The sequence below is a fragment of the Numenius arquata genome, chromosome 12, assembly GCF_964106895.1.
Source record: "Numenius arquata chromosome 12, bNumArq3.hap1.1, whole genome shotgun sequence".
NCBI lineage: Eukaryota > Metazoa > Chordata > Aves > Charadriiformes > Scolopacidae > Numenius > Numenius arquata.
In genome coordinates, this window is record NC_133587.1 from 11,707,781 (window position 1) to 11,724,950 (window position 17,170).

At 49.2% G+C, this 17,170-nt stretch overlaps 1 protein-coding gene across 2 annotated transcripts in view; it reads right to left on the reverse strand.

The window, feature by feature from the left end:
• Positions 1-4,448: 4,448 nt before the first annotated feature.
• TOP1 (DNA topoisomerase I) overlaps positions 4,449-17,170 on the reverse strand; it is a 71,875-nt gene continuing 59,153 nt past the window's right edge. For both annotated transcript variants that reach the window (XM_074157433.1, XM_074157434.1), the window contains 9 exons: positions 16,814-16,958; positions 13,607-13,750; positions 12,259-12,444; positions 9,925-9,993; positions 9,175-9,289; positions 8,337-8,464; positions 7,128-7,222; positions 6,219-6,368; positions 4,449-5,864 (listed from right to left, as the gene is read on the reverse strand). In XM_074157433.1, coding sequence (XP_074013534.1) covers positions 5,762-5,864; positions 6,219-6,368; positions 7,128-7,222; positions 8,337-8,464; positions 9,175-9,289; positions 9,925-9,993; positions 12,259-12,444; positions 13,607-13,750; positions 16,814-16,958 — 1,135 coding nt within the window. In that variant the 3' untranslated portion in view covers positions 4,449-5,761. The remainder of the gene's footprint in view (positions 5,865-6,218; positions 6,369-7,127; positions 7,223-8,336; positions 8,465-9,174; positions 9,290-9,924; positions 9,994-12,258; positions 12,445-13,606; positions 13,751-16,813; positions 16,959-17,170) is intronic.

A 17,170-nucleotide genomic window follows, 5' to 3' on the forward strand; every position in this document is an offset into this window, starting at 1 on the left:
TGAGGTCTCCCCGGAGCCTTCTCTTCTCCAGGCTGAACAACCCCAGCTCTCTCAGCCTGTCCTCATAGGGGGTTGCTCCATCCCTCTGATCATCTTTGTGGCCCTCCGCTGGACCCATTCCAACAGGTCCATATCCTTCCATGTACTTGGCAGGCAAGGACAAACGCACTGGGGTAAGAACCTAAACCTGACCTTAAAAAATAACCAGTGTATGACAGCACCATAAGGGGTGACAGGACGCTGGGGACCTGCTCAGCAGAGGCAGAGCTGCTGGTGGGAGCTCTGACGTGGCCAGGTGACCCTGTAGCCGTTGGCATGGGACCCTCTGTCCCATTCCCCCCGGGGTGAGCCGCCACTGCTCCCGGCGGGGAAGTCACTCCTTGCTTGTGAAACAGCCTCGCTCGGGACCGGCAGGAAGCAGCCGGCTCCCAGTGGTCTTAAAATAGTTGAGCATTATGGGCACACCCTTGTTTTTGAGGGCAAAACCTGAGAAGGGAGCGTGGCCATGGAAGGAGCACAGAAAAGGTAACTCCCTCACTCCCAAAAGCCGCCTGTTCTTGCTGATGGAGAGCACCCGTCACGGCCTGTCCCCAGCCCCGCAGCACTGGGTGGCCAGCGTCTGGAGGCCGGTGGTTTGCCATGGACAATTTTTCTTCTCCGAGTTTGACCTAACACTTTTTAGCCTTGCATGAACTCTCTGTGTCCCCGATGCTGCAGCCCGAGGGATTTCACAGTTTAATTTGACAGTGTGCTGCCTGTCAGCCTCGTTCGGTGGCCCCAGCTCCGGTACCTGCAGGCAATCGTCCCTGGTCCTTCAGGGCAGCGGGAACTTCCATCTTATTCCTGTGATCCCATCTCGCTCTGCCCTGCCCGGGCTTTGGTCCGCCATGGGTCAGACAATTTTACTTCTGAAGAAATTCCCTGGATCGTGTTCATCCTGGGGCTGTTGAAGGGAGTGGGCTCTGCAAGTCTCCCCTTGCAAACACCTCTCGGAGAAGGGGTCTTCCCCTCCATGCTGGCCCCAGCACCTGCGGGGCCCCGAAGCCTGAGGTGCCAATCCCATGGTATCCTGTGGGATTCATGGAGCTGCAGCATCCTCTGCTCAGGAAGAGGCAGCAGGAAAATGGCCAGGTGACTTCTGGCTCAAGGACAGCCCCTGGCCTTGCTCAAAAGGCAGGAAAACAAAACCCTAAGGCCACCCCAGGGGAGAGGTGTGGCGGGTCCCCGTAGCCCAGCATCCCTTGACTCCAGCATCTGGGAATGGACACGTCCCACCCCAGGGACTGCATGATGAGAGGAGGTATCCCATCCTCATCCGAGGCATCCTGTAATCCCCGGGAGAGATGCGCCATGCCGGGTTATTTCCTCTGTTCTGCGCCGCCCTGGGGTGGGTGAACGAGAAACCAGCCCCACGGGCTGAGAAAAATCACCACGGGGGAAGAGCTTCCCCCAGCCCTGCAGAGAGCAGGATCTGGAAAACCCGCAGGGAACGCGGTGCCGAGCTCCCTCCCGCCCCAGGGTGGTGTGAGCAGACACAGAGCAGTGCAAGGCGGGTTTTTTTTTTTTGCCGGCGATGGAAAGCAGACCCGCCTGGGGCTGCAGAGCCGCTGCAGATGCTGGCGCGGTGCCTGCTGCCTGCTCACCGAGGAGCTGGGGCGAAGCCGTGCCCCCCGGCATCCTCCTGCCCCTTCCAGGCATTGAGAGATCCCTCCAGATTACAAAGCAGGACCTGATGGGAAATCCGCTGCAGCTCCAGGTTCCCTCTCCCCGATGTTCCACAGGGAGCACACATATTTTTAAAAATATCCTGACTTCACCTGGTTTCAATTTCCAAGCTCTGAATCCTGTACGGCTTCGAGGGGGATGGGGCTGCATCCAGCGGTGTTTGCAGCTTGGGCCTCGTCCATGGGCTCCCAACACACAGGATCCAGTTTCAACCTCAATTTTGTCCCCTCCGCTGGCCACGTCGCCACTGCCTCAGTGTCCCTCGCTGCCGAATGCCAGCCTCATTGCAGAGCAGGCAAGTTGTACTGGGATGGTGAGCTGGAGCAGGCGAGGACCAGGCTGTGGTCCTGGGATGCAAAACGGGATGTGGCACGTTTGGTGGCCCTTTCTCTGTTCGCACAGCGAGTCAATGGGATCTGGGAATTCTCCATTTAAATGTGCCCCTGCTGCGCCACAGGCAAAAATACAGATAAATACAGACTAAATCCTCCTCGGGTCCCTGCCCAGGACAGAGCCGCCAGGGAAGCACCCAGCGTTCAGGGAGAGAAGCACGTTTCCCTGCTGAGCAGCGCAGAGTATGGGAATTTAATTTGGCCCGGTCTGAACGCGGGGAGGGAGGGCTGTATAAATAGAAAGGATATTTTTACGGGCTGCATTGTTCCAGGCACGGGCAGGTCGGGAGCACAATGAGCCCCTTTCCCTCTCCACTGGCATTTTCTCCACTGCACCTTGGAAAGGCCCCAGAGAGTAAACGGTAATTCCTGCCAAACTGCCAGGGTTTTTTTGCAGCCACAACAAAGCGCCTGGAAACATCGGGGCAGGCGGTGGGGAGGGGGAAGCCCTGCTTGGGGCTGGCTGAGCCTGACCCCGTAGCCACCCTCGGTGGGTTTGGTAGCCCAGCGAGTGCTGCACCGGCATCGGGGAGCCTGGGAGGTGCTCACGGAGGAGCCAGGACCTGCGTCTGTTCCCGGCTCCCCAAGGACACAGGGTCCTGGTGTTCAGTGCCAGGGAGATGGATGCATCCCTCGGCCCCACCACCCCGATCCCTGCCCAGCCAGGAGGGGAAGAAGGTGTTGCTCTCGCTCCATCCTCCTCCCTGAGGAGGGCTGTGGGTAATAAAAGTCAGCAGAGAAACCATGCTAGGAACTGCAGCTCAGGTCTCACACCACATCCCACTGCTCTTGCTCTCCACTGCACCGGGCAGGGGTTTTCCTGGGGCCGGGTGAGAAGACAGCCCGGGGGAGGCAAAGCAAACCCACACACTTGTATGGAAACCTGCAGTGACCTAGGGTTGAAGCAGGAAGGATCAAGGCAAGAAGGAGCCAAGCATTCCAAGCTTGTACTGGCAGAGCGGAGACCAGCCCCTGCCCTCACCCCCCGACCCTCCAGCTCCTTGTGCCAAGCAGTGCTGGGGCACCCAAGAGCAGCCCCAGCTCCTCTCTTCTCCTCCACAGCCACCCCTGCTGCGCCAGCCGGAGCCCTGGGCTGCCACTAACCTGCTGTTGGCCAGAGAAAGGACCTGGCTTCCAGGCTCCTGAGCACGCTCCAGCCTGGGCACAGAAGAGGGATGCAGGGAACGTTCCCATCAGCGACACGGAGTAAAGGAAAAGCTACATGATGCCCTTCCTTGTTCTTCCTGGTGCTCCTGGCTGCAGCGTATCCCGGCTCTCCACAAAAGCAGCCTTTTTCAAGGAACATGAGATAAAAACCACCTTGCCAAAGGGGCCACCAGGCCCAAACTAGCCCCATGCCACCCCTTCTCCCTGCCTGAGGTCAGCCTGGCTGCGCCGCTCGCTCCTGATGCCTCAGGTCACTCCCCACTTCACTACAGCAATGGCCTCCACGTCCAAGGATGCTCGAAGGGACCCCAAACACAAAACCACATTCCACAAATATCACAAATGCAGCCAACAAGTCCCAGAAAGGATCTTTACCTGGTTCTGCAGCCACTCCTTGGGTGAGGGCAGGCTCCCAGGCTCACTGCGCCAGCTGCACACAGACAGGACTCCAACAGGGACCACACGGCTTCTTATTTAAGGAATAAAATCCTTCAGGCTATTTCTGCTGGGGTTGGGAACAGGAGCTGGGCAGCTCTGCGCCCACAGAACTTGGAGGGTCAAGGCTTCTGGTATTGAAGCGCATTATTCAAGGCAGTTTCCCCCGGGGGGGGCACAAACCAGCCCTGACATGCACACTGCCATGTGGGGAGCACCAATGAGGGATCTGGGATGGACCAGCCCAAGCCCCAGCAGCTCACGAGCCAGCACGATCACAGGCTGGTGGGACAGCCTGGTCAGCTCTCTGTGTCCCCACAACCAGGGCTCCAAAACACACCACACTGTGATGCTGCAGGACCAGCTCCTCCACCCATTGAGGATCTGGCTCTGTGACCAGACAGACCCACCACAACTCAACACAAGCAACCAGGGATGACAGTTTTTCAACACAAGCAGATGTAGAAGGCGTTATCCCTTCCGTGGCCACGTGCTTCATTTCAGATCATCATCATCATGAACCCACACATTCTCAACTCACTCCTTAATGAAGACATAGCTGTTGGGTCAATCCCAACCCGCCTGGCCCTTGCCATGACCTCAATGTCAACATCTCCCTGGGGAGGCAGTGCCTGCTCTACGGGGGCTGCCAGGCCCACCATCTCCCCCGTGACCCAGGGGACCTCATGGCCCAGGGCCCGAGGTGAAAGAACACAACAGACACCAACACTCAGTTAAGTTGTAGGAATTTATTTTAAATAACCTACAGTTGATTAAAAGGGAATTCATGATAAAAATAGAAGATACTTGTTGAGGAAAGGCTGCAGGAAATGGTCTTTGCACACACACTACGCTAACAATGCCTCTAAAACTAATGATTATAGCAAAAAAAGGTTTCACATTAAAATTCTGCTTTTTATTTTTTTTAAAATTTTTGTACACAATTACAAAAGAAAAAAATAAAAGCCCTAAAATCTTGATTATTTTCCTTTTTGGACCGATGCTCATTTCCCTCGAAATTTATTGACCTGTGAAACTTCTTTTTACACAATAAAATCTTTCAAGTAAAAGAGGGGAGTGGGGCTTAGAAAAAAAGGGGGGGAAAAAGGTAAAACAGTCTGACAAACCTAAAAAGTAGATATTGTTGAAGTGAACAGAGCGTGTTCAGAACAAAGGGTGATGGGAATTGTCATTTGTTGCCAATTTCACTTGTCCTCAAATTCCACACGCGTCTCCCCATCGCACGGCCCCCTCCCTGCCCCAAATCTACACGATCTTTAAGATCAAGAAGAAAAAAAAAGAACTGTTTAAATATTTTAAAATAATTAAAAGAAATAAAAATTCACATTTAAAAAAAAGGAACACTCAAGTCAGGAGGCCGGTTTTCCCATCACGCTTTGCTCTGAACAAATGTGGTGGATATTTGTAATTCATGTTCCAATGCCACGACTGTTTCAAGTGACAAATTAAAAAAGGTTTGGGTATTTCCATGACTATAGTGACAGCTGTAACAGGTGCGTTGGGTCTCTTAAATTTTGTTTATTTGTTAAATTCTGAAATGGGGCAGGAGGGGGAGGGGAAGGGCAGGGGTTAAGGAGTCCATTTTCTATTAAAATATAGAAGTTATTGCAAAACCCTAACTGTAAAAACGCACCAATATAATTGGATTTTGTATACAGTAGCTAAAGATTCCCACGCTCTCAGTGTGATGGTGAATTTGCCTGGCGGAAGGTTGACAAATCCCCCATCCACTTGCCCTGCCTCAAGAGAAAAACCACACAAACCAGACAGCTAGAATTTGGATCTCTGAAACATTTTTAAATAAGTTGTCCATAGGACAACTGGCTCAGCTCCTTTAGGATATTTCCAGGTTACACTTTCTGCAAGATGTTGGCTGTTTTATCTGATGCTCACTTGCCCCTTTCCTCCCCCTTCCCCAGCATCTAAGGACAAGTAAGGCTCACAGTTTATCAATCTCCCTAAAAACCAGGCTACTCCCCCTTTTTTTATTTTTCCATAAAATTCAGCTCATTAAAAACAAGTTAAAACTCATAGTCTTCCTCTGCCATGTCGATAGCCCAGGCAAATTTCTCTCGTTGGGTTTTGTTATAAATCTTCTCTATAGGAATTCCCCACTTCTTACACCTGCAGGAGAGGAGACGCTGTTAGATTCGGCACAGACCTGGCTGTGCCCTGCTCTCCCCTGGTTCCTTCCCAGCTCCTTTAGGAGACACACCACCCAGCAGAGAACCACCAGCCTCCCCGTGTCCGACCCTGCCGGTTCTCCAACCTCCCAGCACGATGCTGGCTTTGGCTGGGATGTTACATTTGCCTCAAGAGACTCTTACATTTTCCTGAAACCGTTAGAAGATATAAGGCCACAGAGATGGAGGTCTCTGGCAGCACAGAGACCAGCTGTGGGGGACAGCCACACTGTGGGGGGGACAAGACACAAGGGAAGGAGTGGTTCCTTCCAGCACACCCCAGGCGGATCCTTACCAAGCAACAGAGATCCTGGGATCCAGATAGTTGAGTTTGGAGGTGCCCAAAGCAATCTGCTTGTTTTCCTCCCTGTCTGTAGCCTGAACCTCCAGCTTCATCAGTTGCTCCTCAATCCTCTGCACTGCTTTCTTCTTGCTCTCCACTGTCCTGGGGTGGGAGAGAATCAAAGTGTTTAATGCCTAATGCCCTGCTGGGCCTGAGATGGCAATACACTGGGAATTCTGCTCAAGGTAAGCAATGCCACCAGCCACAAAGGGCAGCTGTGTCAGCACAGATGGTGACACGAAACACTCAGCACATGCAATTAAAAACTGACATTTTCAAAGAGGCAGAGCAGAAATCTTAAAGCAGCAGTTTTGTTTTAAAGGGTTGGAAGCAACAGCCTGACCTGTACTGATGTGACACCCGCTTTAAAACCAGCCCATCTACCCCCCTGTAATAGTCATGCCGTGATTCGGCTTCCAGAGCTCCCTTAACTCAGCCCCGCTGTGGTTGTTCTGCAGAGCCCACACACCGTCCCAGCACATAGTCCACACCATGGGCATCCAACACAGCAGAGCAGGAACCAGGGAAGTGCCTGTGTGATTGTGTAGCTCCTGGCTGCCCATGGATGACAATGCTGCATACTGGACCCACTGCTCTGCTCGGTCCCAGGCTGGTGGAGCACTGGTTGGTGCTCAGCTCAGAGGGATGACACAGGCGAGACTAATGCCAGTGACCACACCGGGAACTGCGGAGTCAGAGCACCCTACAGTCCTCAGCTTGAAGGCCATTACTTCGTGCACAGAATAAAGAGGAGACAAGAAAGCCTGAGGGAGTCTTCCCAGATCACAGGCTGGGGAAACAGAACACAGGGTGAAGGACCCATTTGGAGCTGAGAGTTCTGGGAGCATTGCAGAGCCTTACTTTTTAGACTTCTCATCCCTCCGGACCTTGGCATCAGCTTTGGCGCTTTTCAGTTCTCTCCTGGCATCTGCTAACTGCTCCTTCTTGGCATCGATCTAGGAGAGGCAAAACCAGATGGCAGCACTGTGAACAAGCTGCTGACAATTGTGGCAGTCACCCCTGGGCAGCATGACGCAGGGAGCGAGTTTGTCACCACGTTCAGAATCTACCAGCGCTCAGACCCTCTTCTGCAGAACAATTAGGCCATTGGCCTCGCTGCAAAGCCTGGTGTGGTAAAATACTCCCCTCAGAAAATAAGGTCCCACTCATTTCCAAAGACAAGGTGGTGGTGGGAGTTTTCTCACACAGCTACAACCAAGCAGGCAAAGGAATTGGCTTGGCCTGGGACTGGTCAACAGCCCCCCCAGCAGCTTGTCTGCATCCACTGTATCCTGCCAGTACCAACTCTCTGATGGTAACATGGAAGGATGATTCCTGTTCCCTCAGCAGGAATCAGTTCTTGCCCCAAATTCTACAGGCTGAAAGCTGTTAAGGCTTCAGGCAGTTCTCCAGTAAGTTTAGGATTCAGGGAGATTTAGCGTTTTGCAGCCCCTGTTCAACCATTCTTCTTACACATCCCCCAAGCTCTAAGATCTAGGGTGACAGCAGCCATGTTAGGTGTTACAGAAGCAGGGGACACTGCAGTGCCAAACCAGAAGTCCTTATTGTGAAGGTTATTCTAAAGCCAGACCAGGAACAGACCTAACCCCTTTGGACCTCATGGCCTTCACCAGAAACAATCTGCAAAGGAAGAGGTCAAGTCAGAGGGGCATAATGTACCATGTACACAGCCTGCACTGACAGTGGCCTGGCATTCACGCAACAGGAGTGGATGCCCACTCTGGGTTCTTCAGGGGACACAAATCAGAGCTAGAGACTGCTGCTCTAAAGTTTTGATGGCAGCAGAACACATAGCTATGGGCTGAAGGGCAGATAAAAAGGGTCTGGTCTTGGTCTTTACAAGTAAAAGACGACTCAGACTGAAAGGTGTCCCTTTCAGCTCACTATCCCTCTCCAAGCAGGTCCATCTCTGAGGCAGCACTAACCAACTCCTGACAGGGAAAAGCAGGCTCTGCTTCCGTTTCACCCCAAGTGAAAGGAAACGTGACTCCCAAGATGCAGCACTTGGAGCCTTGCCCCAATCCAAGAGTCGGGGAAGGGTGGGGGTACCTTGCTCTGCAGGTTCATCATGGACTTCTCGAAGGTCTTCGGCGGAGCCCTCTGGTGGTTACACAAAATGGCAACCGCTCTGTTGGCACGGTTATAGGAAAGGATCTTTGCTGGGATGTTGTCGTCCGCTGCAAAGTACAAGAAAGTGGTGAACGCATGGGTTCTCCAAGGCTGTACAGCCCCAGGCAGTGTCCCACCGACTCTCCGAGCTCACAGTCACTGCAGACCTTCCCTTCTGATGGCCCAGTCTCAACACTGCACTCTAATTACAGTTCTAATTAGACCACTTCCCCCCTGAGCCTTAACTCCTCCTGGGATAGTTCCTTCAATAGCAATGAAGACACCATTTGCCACTCAAGAGAGGAGAAGCACACCCATGCCCAGAGCAGAGGGCAGCAGGACTGTACTGCTCAAGACACTGTTGGGCTCCACAGATCCAATGTGAGCACTTTATAAAGTTGTTAATACCAGTGCTTGACGGAGAGGTTGTGAATGAGCAGCCAAGAAACACGGGGCTGCTACAGATGCATCTGCCTCGCCTGGCACAATTAACAGAAAGCAAGTAAGAGATTTGGTAAAGGACAGGCACAAACTAGCAGGTGGCACACCTCAGTGTGCTCACAAGTCAGCTTTGCCCTGCCCCAAAGCTCTGTTCAATTACCCCAAAACACTGTTTGGCAGCAGATTTCTGGTCAGGCCTCAGCTGTCTGACATTTGCACTGAGAACTGTGACGAGGAAGTGGTGTACAGATATAAGAGCTGTGGCTAAGCCAAGGAAGCCAGGTCTGTACTGCAGGGTAAGATCTGTCCCCCTCAGAGTTTCGAGAACAAGACTTACGATTAGTGAGCTCCTTGAGCTGCTGCTGTAGCGTGATGGAGGCGTTGTAAGTACGGAATACCTTGGCCGTCAGTCCCTCCATAAGGTCTTGGAGATGTTTATTTAAGATACTGGTCTAAGGAAGCAGAAAGGAGACGACAGTTAGCACAAGAACTGACCACAGCATTTGTGAAATCTCTGGACACGCTGCTGACAAAGACATGGCTGAATCCCAGTGCACCCAGACCTGACCACAACAGAGCGGCCACAACCTTACTGAAACCACAGGAAAAGTGAACAAAGAACCAAGTATTAGAATGGTATCAAGTACCACAAGTGTCTAAAAACGTTTTCTTCAGCATGGAGGTTTTCGTTCCCACCAGGTCGAAACCTGCCTGTCCCACACCAGGGAAGGTGCCTGAACCACCACAGTGCTCCCACAGAGCCAAACGTGCAGATGTCGATGGCATCTGAAAATCTGTCACCTCACACCATCATTTTCTCTCAACTCTGAAAGAAACCTCCCCAAGTCAGAGCCAGGCAGGCTCACCCAGGCCAAAGCCCTTCACTTCAGGAACCTGCAGGCACAGTGGACAATACAGACACTGGATTGAGACAGACTCTCACAGCTTTTAGGCCGGCTCAGGCCAGCTCTGGAAGAAAATTGCCACTGAAACCATTTCTGGATCAGAGCAGTCATTACTGCCCGGTGCTGAGTGAGCTTGTTTGTGATGCTCTACCACCATCCATCACCATAAACTAAGTGCTTACATTGAGGCGGTCAAAGAGGTCATCCTCAGGCTGCTTGTTCTCCATGAACAGCTGAAGATTCTTAAACACCTGCAGGAAAAGAAAACTGGTAACTTCGGGCACACAGACCAGACAGCGATGGGTAGCAGTAACACATAAGGAAGCAACACTGCCAGGGAGCCACTCAAACTGTTCTCAGGCAACAGTGATGATGCTGGATGTTATTTCCCAGCAGGCAAAGACCCATCTCTCAATACAATACTTGTGTTGACGGTTCCTCCTGAGCAACAGGAGTCCTGAGCGTTCAATGCCCTTTATCCTCATCCTTTAGATCATGGTTGCAGGAGACCTGATTCTGCTCTGGCTCAGCTGCCTAACAGAGACACAGACCCCACAAAGCTACGACCTTTCCTTTGCCCTCCATCACTACTCCAGCCAAAGAGACCCCTGAGCCACTTCCCATGGACTGAAGCTACCAAAACCCAGCCACTCTCATTTCTACATTAAATGTTTCAGATAGTTCCATCCCAAACAAGTCTCATTGGGGTAGGGAGAATAATCAAAGCATCTTTGATTATACAGAGACCACAAATCCCAGCTCCGTGTGCTCCAAATCCCCAGTTCCCAGCTTCCCAACAACACGTTCTTCTTCTACAGACACCTAATATACAAAGATTTCTAGTTCCACAATAATCAATTCCCCATTGTAAGCACTGAAGAAGAAATACCAAGAGATACCAACACCAATACAATTAAACTGGAAAAATGTTTTCTTCTTTAAACAAGGAAGTAAGAATTCCAGCACATTCTGACTTCTATAGCAGCCATAGTTTGGATTTTTCAGTTATTTTGTTCCCCAAGAGGCCAACATTTACTGCTGATTGTTGTTACAATTCACGGAATCACGGAGTTGTCAGAGTTGGAAGGGACCTCTAGAGATCATCTAGTCCAACTCCCCTGCTAAAGCAGCATTGCCCAGAGCACATCACTCAGGACTGCATCAAGGCAGGTCTTGAAAATCTCCAGAGAAGGGGACTCCACGACCTCCCTAGGCAGCCTGTTCCAGTGCCCTGTCACCCTCACCAGAAAGAAGTTTTGCCTCGTATTTAGATAGAGCTTTCTATGTTCCAGCTTGTGCCCATTGCCCCTCGTCCTATCACTGGAAAACACTGAAAAGAGTCCGGCTCCATCATCCTTCAACCCACCCTGTAGGTAATTGTAAACATAAATAAGGTCTCCCCTCAGTTTTCTCTTCTCCAGGCTAAAGAGCCCCAGCTCTTTGAGCCTTTCCTCATCAGGGAGATGCTCCAATCCCTTAATCATCTTAGTTGCCCTACGTTGGACTCTCTCCAGTAGTTCCCTGTCTCTGTTGAACTGAGGAGCCCAGAACTGGACACAGTATTCCAGTTGTGGCCTCACCAATGCAGAGTAGAGGGGGAGAATGACTTCCCTCGACCTACTGGCCACACTCTTCCCTATGCAGCCCAGGATCCCATTGGCCCTCTTGGCAACAAGGGCACATTGCTGGCTCATGGAAAATTTGCTGTCCACCAGGACTCCCAGATCCTAATCCTCAGTAGTGCTTTCCAGAAGATCCACCCCTAACCTATATCAGTGTCTGGGGTTCTTCCTCCCCAGGTGCAGGACCCTACATTTGCCCTTGCTGAACCCCATTAGGTTCTTCTCTGCCCAGCTCTCCAGCCTGTCCAGGTCATGCTGGATGGTGGCACAGCCCTCTGGAGTGTCGGCCAGCCCTCACAGTTTGGTATCATCAGCGAACTTGCTGAGGATACACTCTGTCCCCTCGTCCAGGTCGTTGATGAATATGTTGAACAGGACACATGCGATATCTAACACACTGTGCTGACTGCAGAAAGGTGGGCCAGATGCAAAGCTGTTACACCCACAAAACCAAAAGTCTTTTTGGATAAGTGCCCTCCAGGTTCACACTGCTGGACGGGGATTTATACTGGAATGAAGTCAAGATCACAGCAGATTTGAAATCAGTGGCTGAGAAAGAAATAAAGGAATTAACATTGCCTGGGAAAGAAGTCTTGGTTGGTAGACACTCGGGTTGACAGCCCAGAAGTATCAACGCACCTATTCTGTTTGTTCTGGAGCACCCAAGATCAAGACCTACCTTGGTGAGGGCTCAGCTCCAACATGAACAAAAGCACTGTGACAGAGAAGCCTGTGTCAGGAAAGCCCAAGTCAAACTATCACTCTAACAGTGCAGGCCAGCACTGTATTTCAGAACCTCTTATGCTATTACTTGTCATATGGGCATAGAACTCCACCATCATCAGGTGACAAACCAACTCTGTATGTATGTATGTGTTTGTGGAGATGCCTTACCCTCTTCTCAACAGGGACTTTGTTGTAGTATCGGATGGAATCTTTTCCGAGGAAGTCAAACTCAACCACGTATTCCTGGCCGTCCAGTTCAGGATGCAGTTTGATATGTTCTACTCTCAGCGAGCAGCAGCCCACAGTGTCGGCTGTCTCTCCTTCCTCTTTTTCATTACCAGCTCTCAGGGCAAGCTACATTTAGATCAAGACAAGAGAGATAAGCACTTCAAACTATCCCAGTAATGTATAGATGCTGGAAGCTTTCAGACACTGGCTGAGAATCAGCAGTGTCTGTCAGGGAAGAGAAAATACATTTGAGTGGACAAAATTGATACTTAACAAAATTGTAGTAAGAAAAACCTTAAGTTCTCTTCAAATCTGTTTTAAATAACCCTACACTAAAACCACAAATCTACCAATCTACCGGAATACCTCATTATTATTTATTTTTTTTAAGAGAAGTTTGAAGCAAGGTGTTTTACCAACTTTTGCTCATTAAGTAACTCAAACTGTAAGACAGTTCTGACTAATGGAAATCCATTTCAAAACTGACTTCCATGTGAACTCCACCTGATACAAAGTCATAAAGTTCAGTCGTTCATCTTCTATGATCCTACCTCTTCACTACACACTAAATAAATACACTTTAAATAGCATATGGGGCACTTTGGGTTATATATAAATAATCAAAAGGCTACATTTGGCTGCATTAAAAAAATGCATTTTAAGAGTACTGGCTAAACCAACTTCTAATTTTTGAAGAAAAACCTTCAAATGTTCATATGAAACCACAATTATTCAAATCAAAGTTCCCTGGTTTACATCAAACTATTTTGAATAAAAACTGTTAATGTAGTTGGTCAAGACACCATACGCTGCCAGGGCAACAGCTCTCTGGGAACTGGTTTTAAGTAGCTTTAAATGCATCCATATAACTGCAGTTTTCTTTACGCTGTGGTGAAAAAATTAGCATAATTATGAAACTTCACACTGTGACCTCAAACTAAAGAGGTGACAAACCAGCAGAAATCCCCAGCAGGAAAACTGAAACAGCTGGAGACAAAAGGCCCATGCAAACTTCCCAGTAATCCAGTTGGGCGATTCTGGAACCACGCTGTGAATTCTGCCTGAACTAAAACAATGCTGCCTGAAATAGCCATGTCCAGTACAATAGTTCATTGCTCTGGATTCCAGGTAATGGGAAGGAAAAGGAGACGGGGCCTGCCCACCAGGAAGTCTCAGGATACCTCAGCAACTGGGCTCAACTCTGCCTCAGGAACGGACACACAGCATTCCTGAGTATTCCCAGCAGGAGGGGAAAGATAAGAGGAATATGCTGGGAAACGGGCCTTACTTTATCAATGAAGTATAGCGCCACAGCCCTCTGCCGTACTTTCATCTCTTTGGATTTCCAGTCTTCTCGATATTGATTCCGGATTTTATCTACGCACTTCTTCAACCTCCGAGCCGTCTCGTACTTCTGCCAGTCCTTCTCGCCCTGCAGAGAAGGTTGGAATAGAGTCAGCATTAGAAAGCAGGCAAAGGACTGCTTCCAATCTGCATCTCAAGGCTTTGTAAATCTGTGTGCGGCAAATGGTTCTCGCTGTACAAAAGCACTGAGATTTTGCTGCTGAGCAGCTCAGCTTCAAACTCCGCTGCTATGCAGCTGTAGGTAATTCAGATTTCCATGATATTAAACACTTCCACAGAAGCGACTGTAAAGACAGAACAGCATTATGTCTTCCATGCTTCTCAACATATAAATGATTTCCTCTGCTTTATTCAGATGACACTTATGTTCTTTCAGCTGTGTAATTAAACACCCATAAAACGTAAAAGCAACACCAACAGTTCATCATCATTATTTTATATTCAAGCCATGGCAAAAAAGAGGGCATAAATTTACAAGGAACAGAGATTTTTCCCTATACTTGTAGGACAAACCCATTTTCCAATCTAGGAAAAAAATCTCTTAAAAGACTTCATGAGAAGAATTTAAATCTTACCCCTGAAACTGAAGGCTACTTATCTTTCAATAAGCTTATCATTGCTTTTATGGAATTGATCCGTTGACTAGTTATTTGCTCCACAGCAGGGTTTGTTTTCCTTCAGTCCTGAGCTCCTTATCATCCTTCTCAGCCAGTAGCCCAGCCACATTTTTCACAGAATGGCAGGGGTTGGAAGGGACCTCTAGAGATCATCTAGTCCATCTAGTTTCATTTTACAACTGACTAATTAGCAACCCATGGTAAGAACTTCACTACATGATCAGGAAGGAGAAATTGGGGCAAAAATAGGTAAAATATCCACCAGAGCAAGATCTGTTCTTAAATAGAATCATAGAATTGTCCAGGCTGGAACAGACCCTTGGGATCATCGAGTCAAACCATCTACCCTACACTACAAAGTTCTCCCCTATATCATATCCCCCAACACCACATCTAAACGTCTCTTAAACACATCCAGGGATGGTGACTCAACCACCTCCCTGCGCAGCCTATTCCAATGCCCGACCACTCTTCCTGTGAAAAATTCTTTCCTAATGTTCAGTCTAAACCTACCCTGTTGGAGCTTGAAGCCATTCCCTCTTGTTCTGTCATTAATTACCTGTGCAAAGAGACCAGCACCAACCTCTCTACAGTGTCCTTTCAAGTAGTTGTAGAGAGTGATGAGGTCTCCCCTCAGCCTCCTCTTCCTCATACTAAACAGTCCCAGCTCCTTCAACCGCTCTTCATGTGATTTGTTCTCCAGGCCCTTCACCAGCTTTGTTGCCCTCCTCTGCACTCGCTCCAGCACCTCACTACCTCTCTTGGATTGAGGTGCCCAAAACTGGACACAATACTCGAGGTGTGGCCTCATCAGTGCTGAGTACAGGGGCACAATCACCTCCCTACTTCTGCTGGTCATGCTATTTCTAATACAAGCCAGGATGCCATTGGCTTTCTTGGCCACCTGGGCACACTGCTGGCTCATATTCAGCCGCTTGTCAATTAGAACCCCCAGGTCTCTTTCTTCCAGGCAGCTTTCCAGCCACACTTCCCCAAGCCTGTAGAAATGCACGGGGTTATTGTGGCCCAAGTGCAGAACCTGGCCCTTGCCCTTGTTGAAACTCATGCCATTGATTTTGGCCCAATGATCCAATCTATCTAGGTCTCTCTGTAGAGCTTCCCTATCCTCCTGGGAATCAACACTCCTGCTTAGCTTGGTGTCATCTGCGAACTTGCTGATGATACACCCTATGTCCTTGTCAAGATCATCAATAAAGACATTAAACAGAAATGGTCCTAACACTGAGCCCTGAGGCACACCACTTGTGACCGGCCGCCAGCTGGATTTAAATCCATTGAGCACCACTCTTTGGGACCTTCCAGTCAGCCATTGCTTGACCCAGCGGATCATATGCTCATCCAGGCCGTGTGAAGCCAGTTTTTCCACAAGAATTGTATGGGGGACAGTATCGAATGCTTTTCGAAAGTCCAGGTATACAATATCAACAGCCTTTCCCTCGTCCAATAATCTGGTTATCTTGTCATAGAAGGAGATCAGGTTCGTCTGGCAGGACCTGCCTTCTATAAACCCATGCTGACTAGGCCTGATCCCCTCGTTGCCCATTATGTGGGTTTTGATGGCACTCAAGATGACCTGCTCCATGACCTTCCCTGGTATCGAGGTTAGACTGACAGGTCTATAGTTTCCTGGATCCTCCTTTTTGCCTTTCTTGTAGATGGGTGTTACATTTGCCACCCTCCAGTCCATTGGGACTTCCCCAGTTAGCCATGACTTCCTGTAAATGATGGAAAGCGGTTTGGCGAGCACGTCTGCCAACTCTTTCAGCACTCTTGGGTGTAACCCATCCGGTCCCATAGACTTGTGTGCATCCAAACAGCGTAGCAGGTCACTGATCTCTTCCTCTTTAATCGTGATGCCCTCATTCTGCTTCCCCTCCCTGTCTCCTAGCTCATGCGGCTGGGTGTCCAGGGAACAGCTAGTTCCACTGCTAAAGACTGATGCAAAGTAGGCGTTGAGCACCTCAGCCTTTTCCTCGTCCTTGGTGACTATGTTTCCCTCTGCATCCAATAAAGGAGGGAGATTTTCCCTAATCCTCCTTTTGTTGTTAATGAATTTATAGAAACATTTTTTATTATCCTTAACAGCTGTAGCTAGGTTGAGCTCTAGCTGCGCTTTGGCTCTCCTAATTTTCTCTCTGCACAGCTTCACTACCTCTTTATAGTTTTCGTGAGAGGCCTGCCCCCTCTTCCAAAGGTTGTAGACTCTCCTTTTGTTTTTGAGATCCAGCAAGAGATTCCTATTTAGCCAGGCTGGCCTTCTACCCCGCCTACTTGTTTTTTGGCACACGGGGACAAAAAAACAAGTAAAATAAATAAATTGCTTCCTTTTAGGTTTACACAGAGTAAAGGATTCCTACTAGGAATGACACAACGATGTCAGTACAGGATGAAATAACAAGACAGCTTTACTTCCCATCTCTCTCCTAGCCCTATGTTTGCTTCTTGGAGACATGACCAGTAAGATGTATTTTTTTTTTAAACTAGATTTTTACCTTAATTCTTGAGCTAGGGTTCAACATGATGTATTTGATAGAGCCTTGGATGTTCTCAGTCCATGACACCAGCCAGGTAACTTTGTTATCATGCCGGACCTCCTTCCATTTGTGTCCTGGTGGAGGGGAAGGGATCTTGGAATCCCTGCAGAGAATTAAAAAACAGAGAAAAAAAAACCCTATTTAAAGAGACTTCAACAGTATCAAAATAGACAAAGTAATAAATACCATCACACAAAGAAAGAACATGGAAAGAAACTGAGGCAACATAACTACATATTTCCACAAGTAGGAAATGAATTGAATCATACTGAACAGAGATCAGAAATGTAACTGCTATCAATATGTATCTGCTGA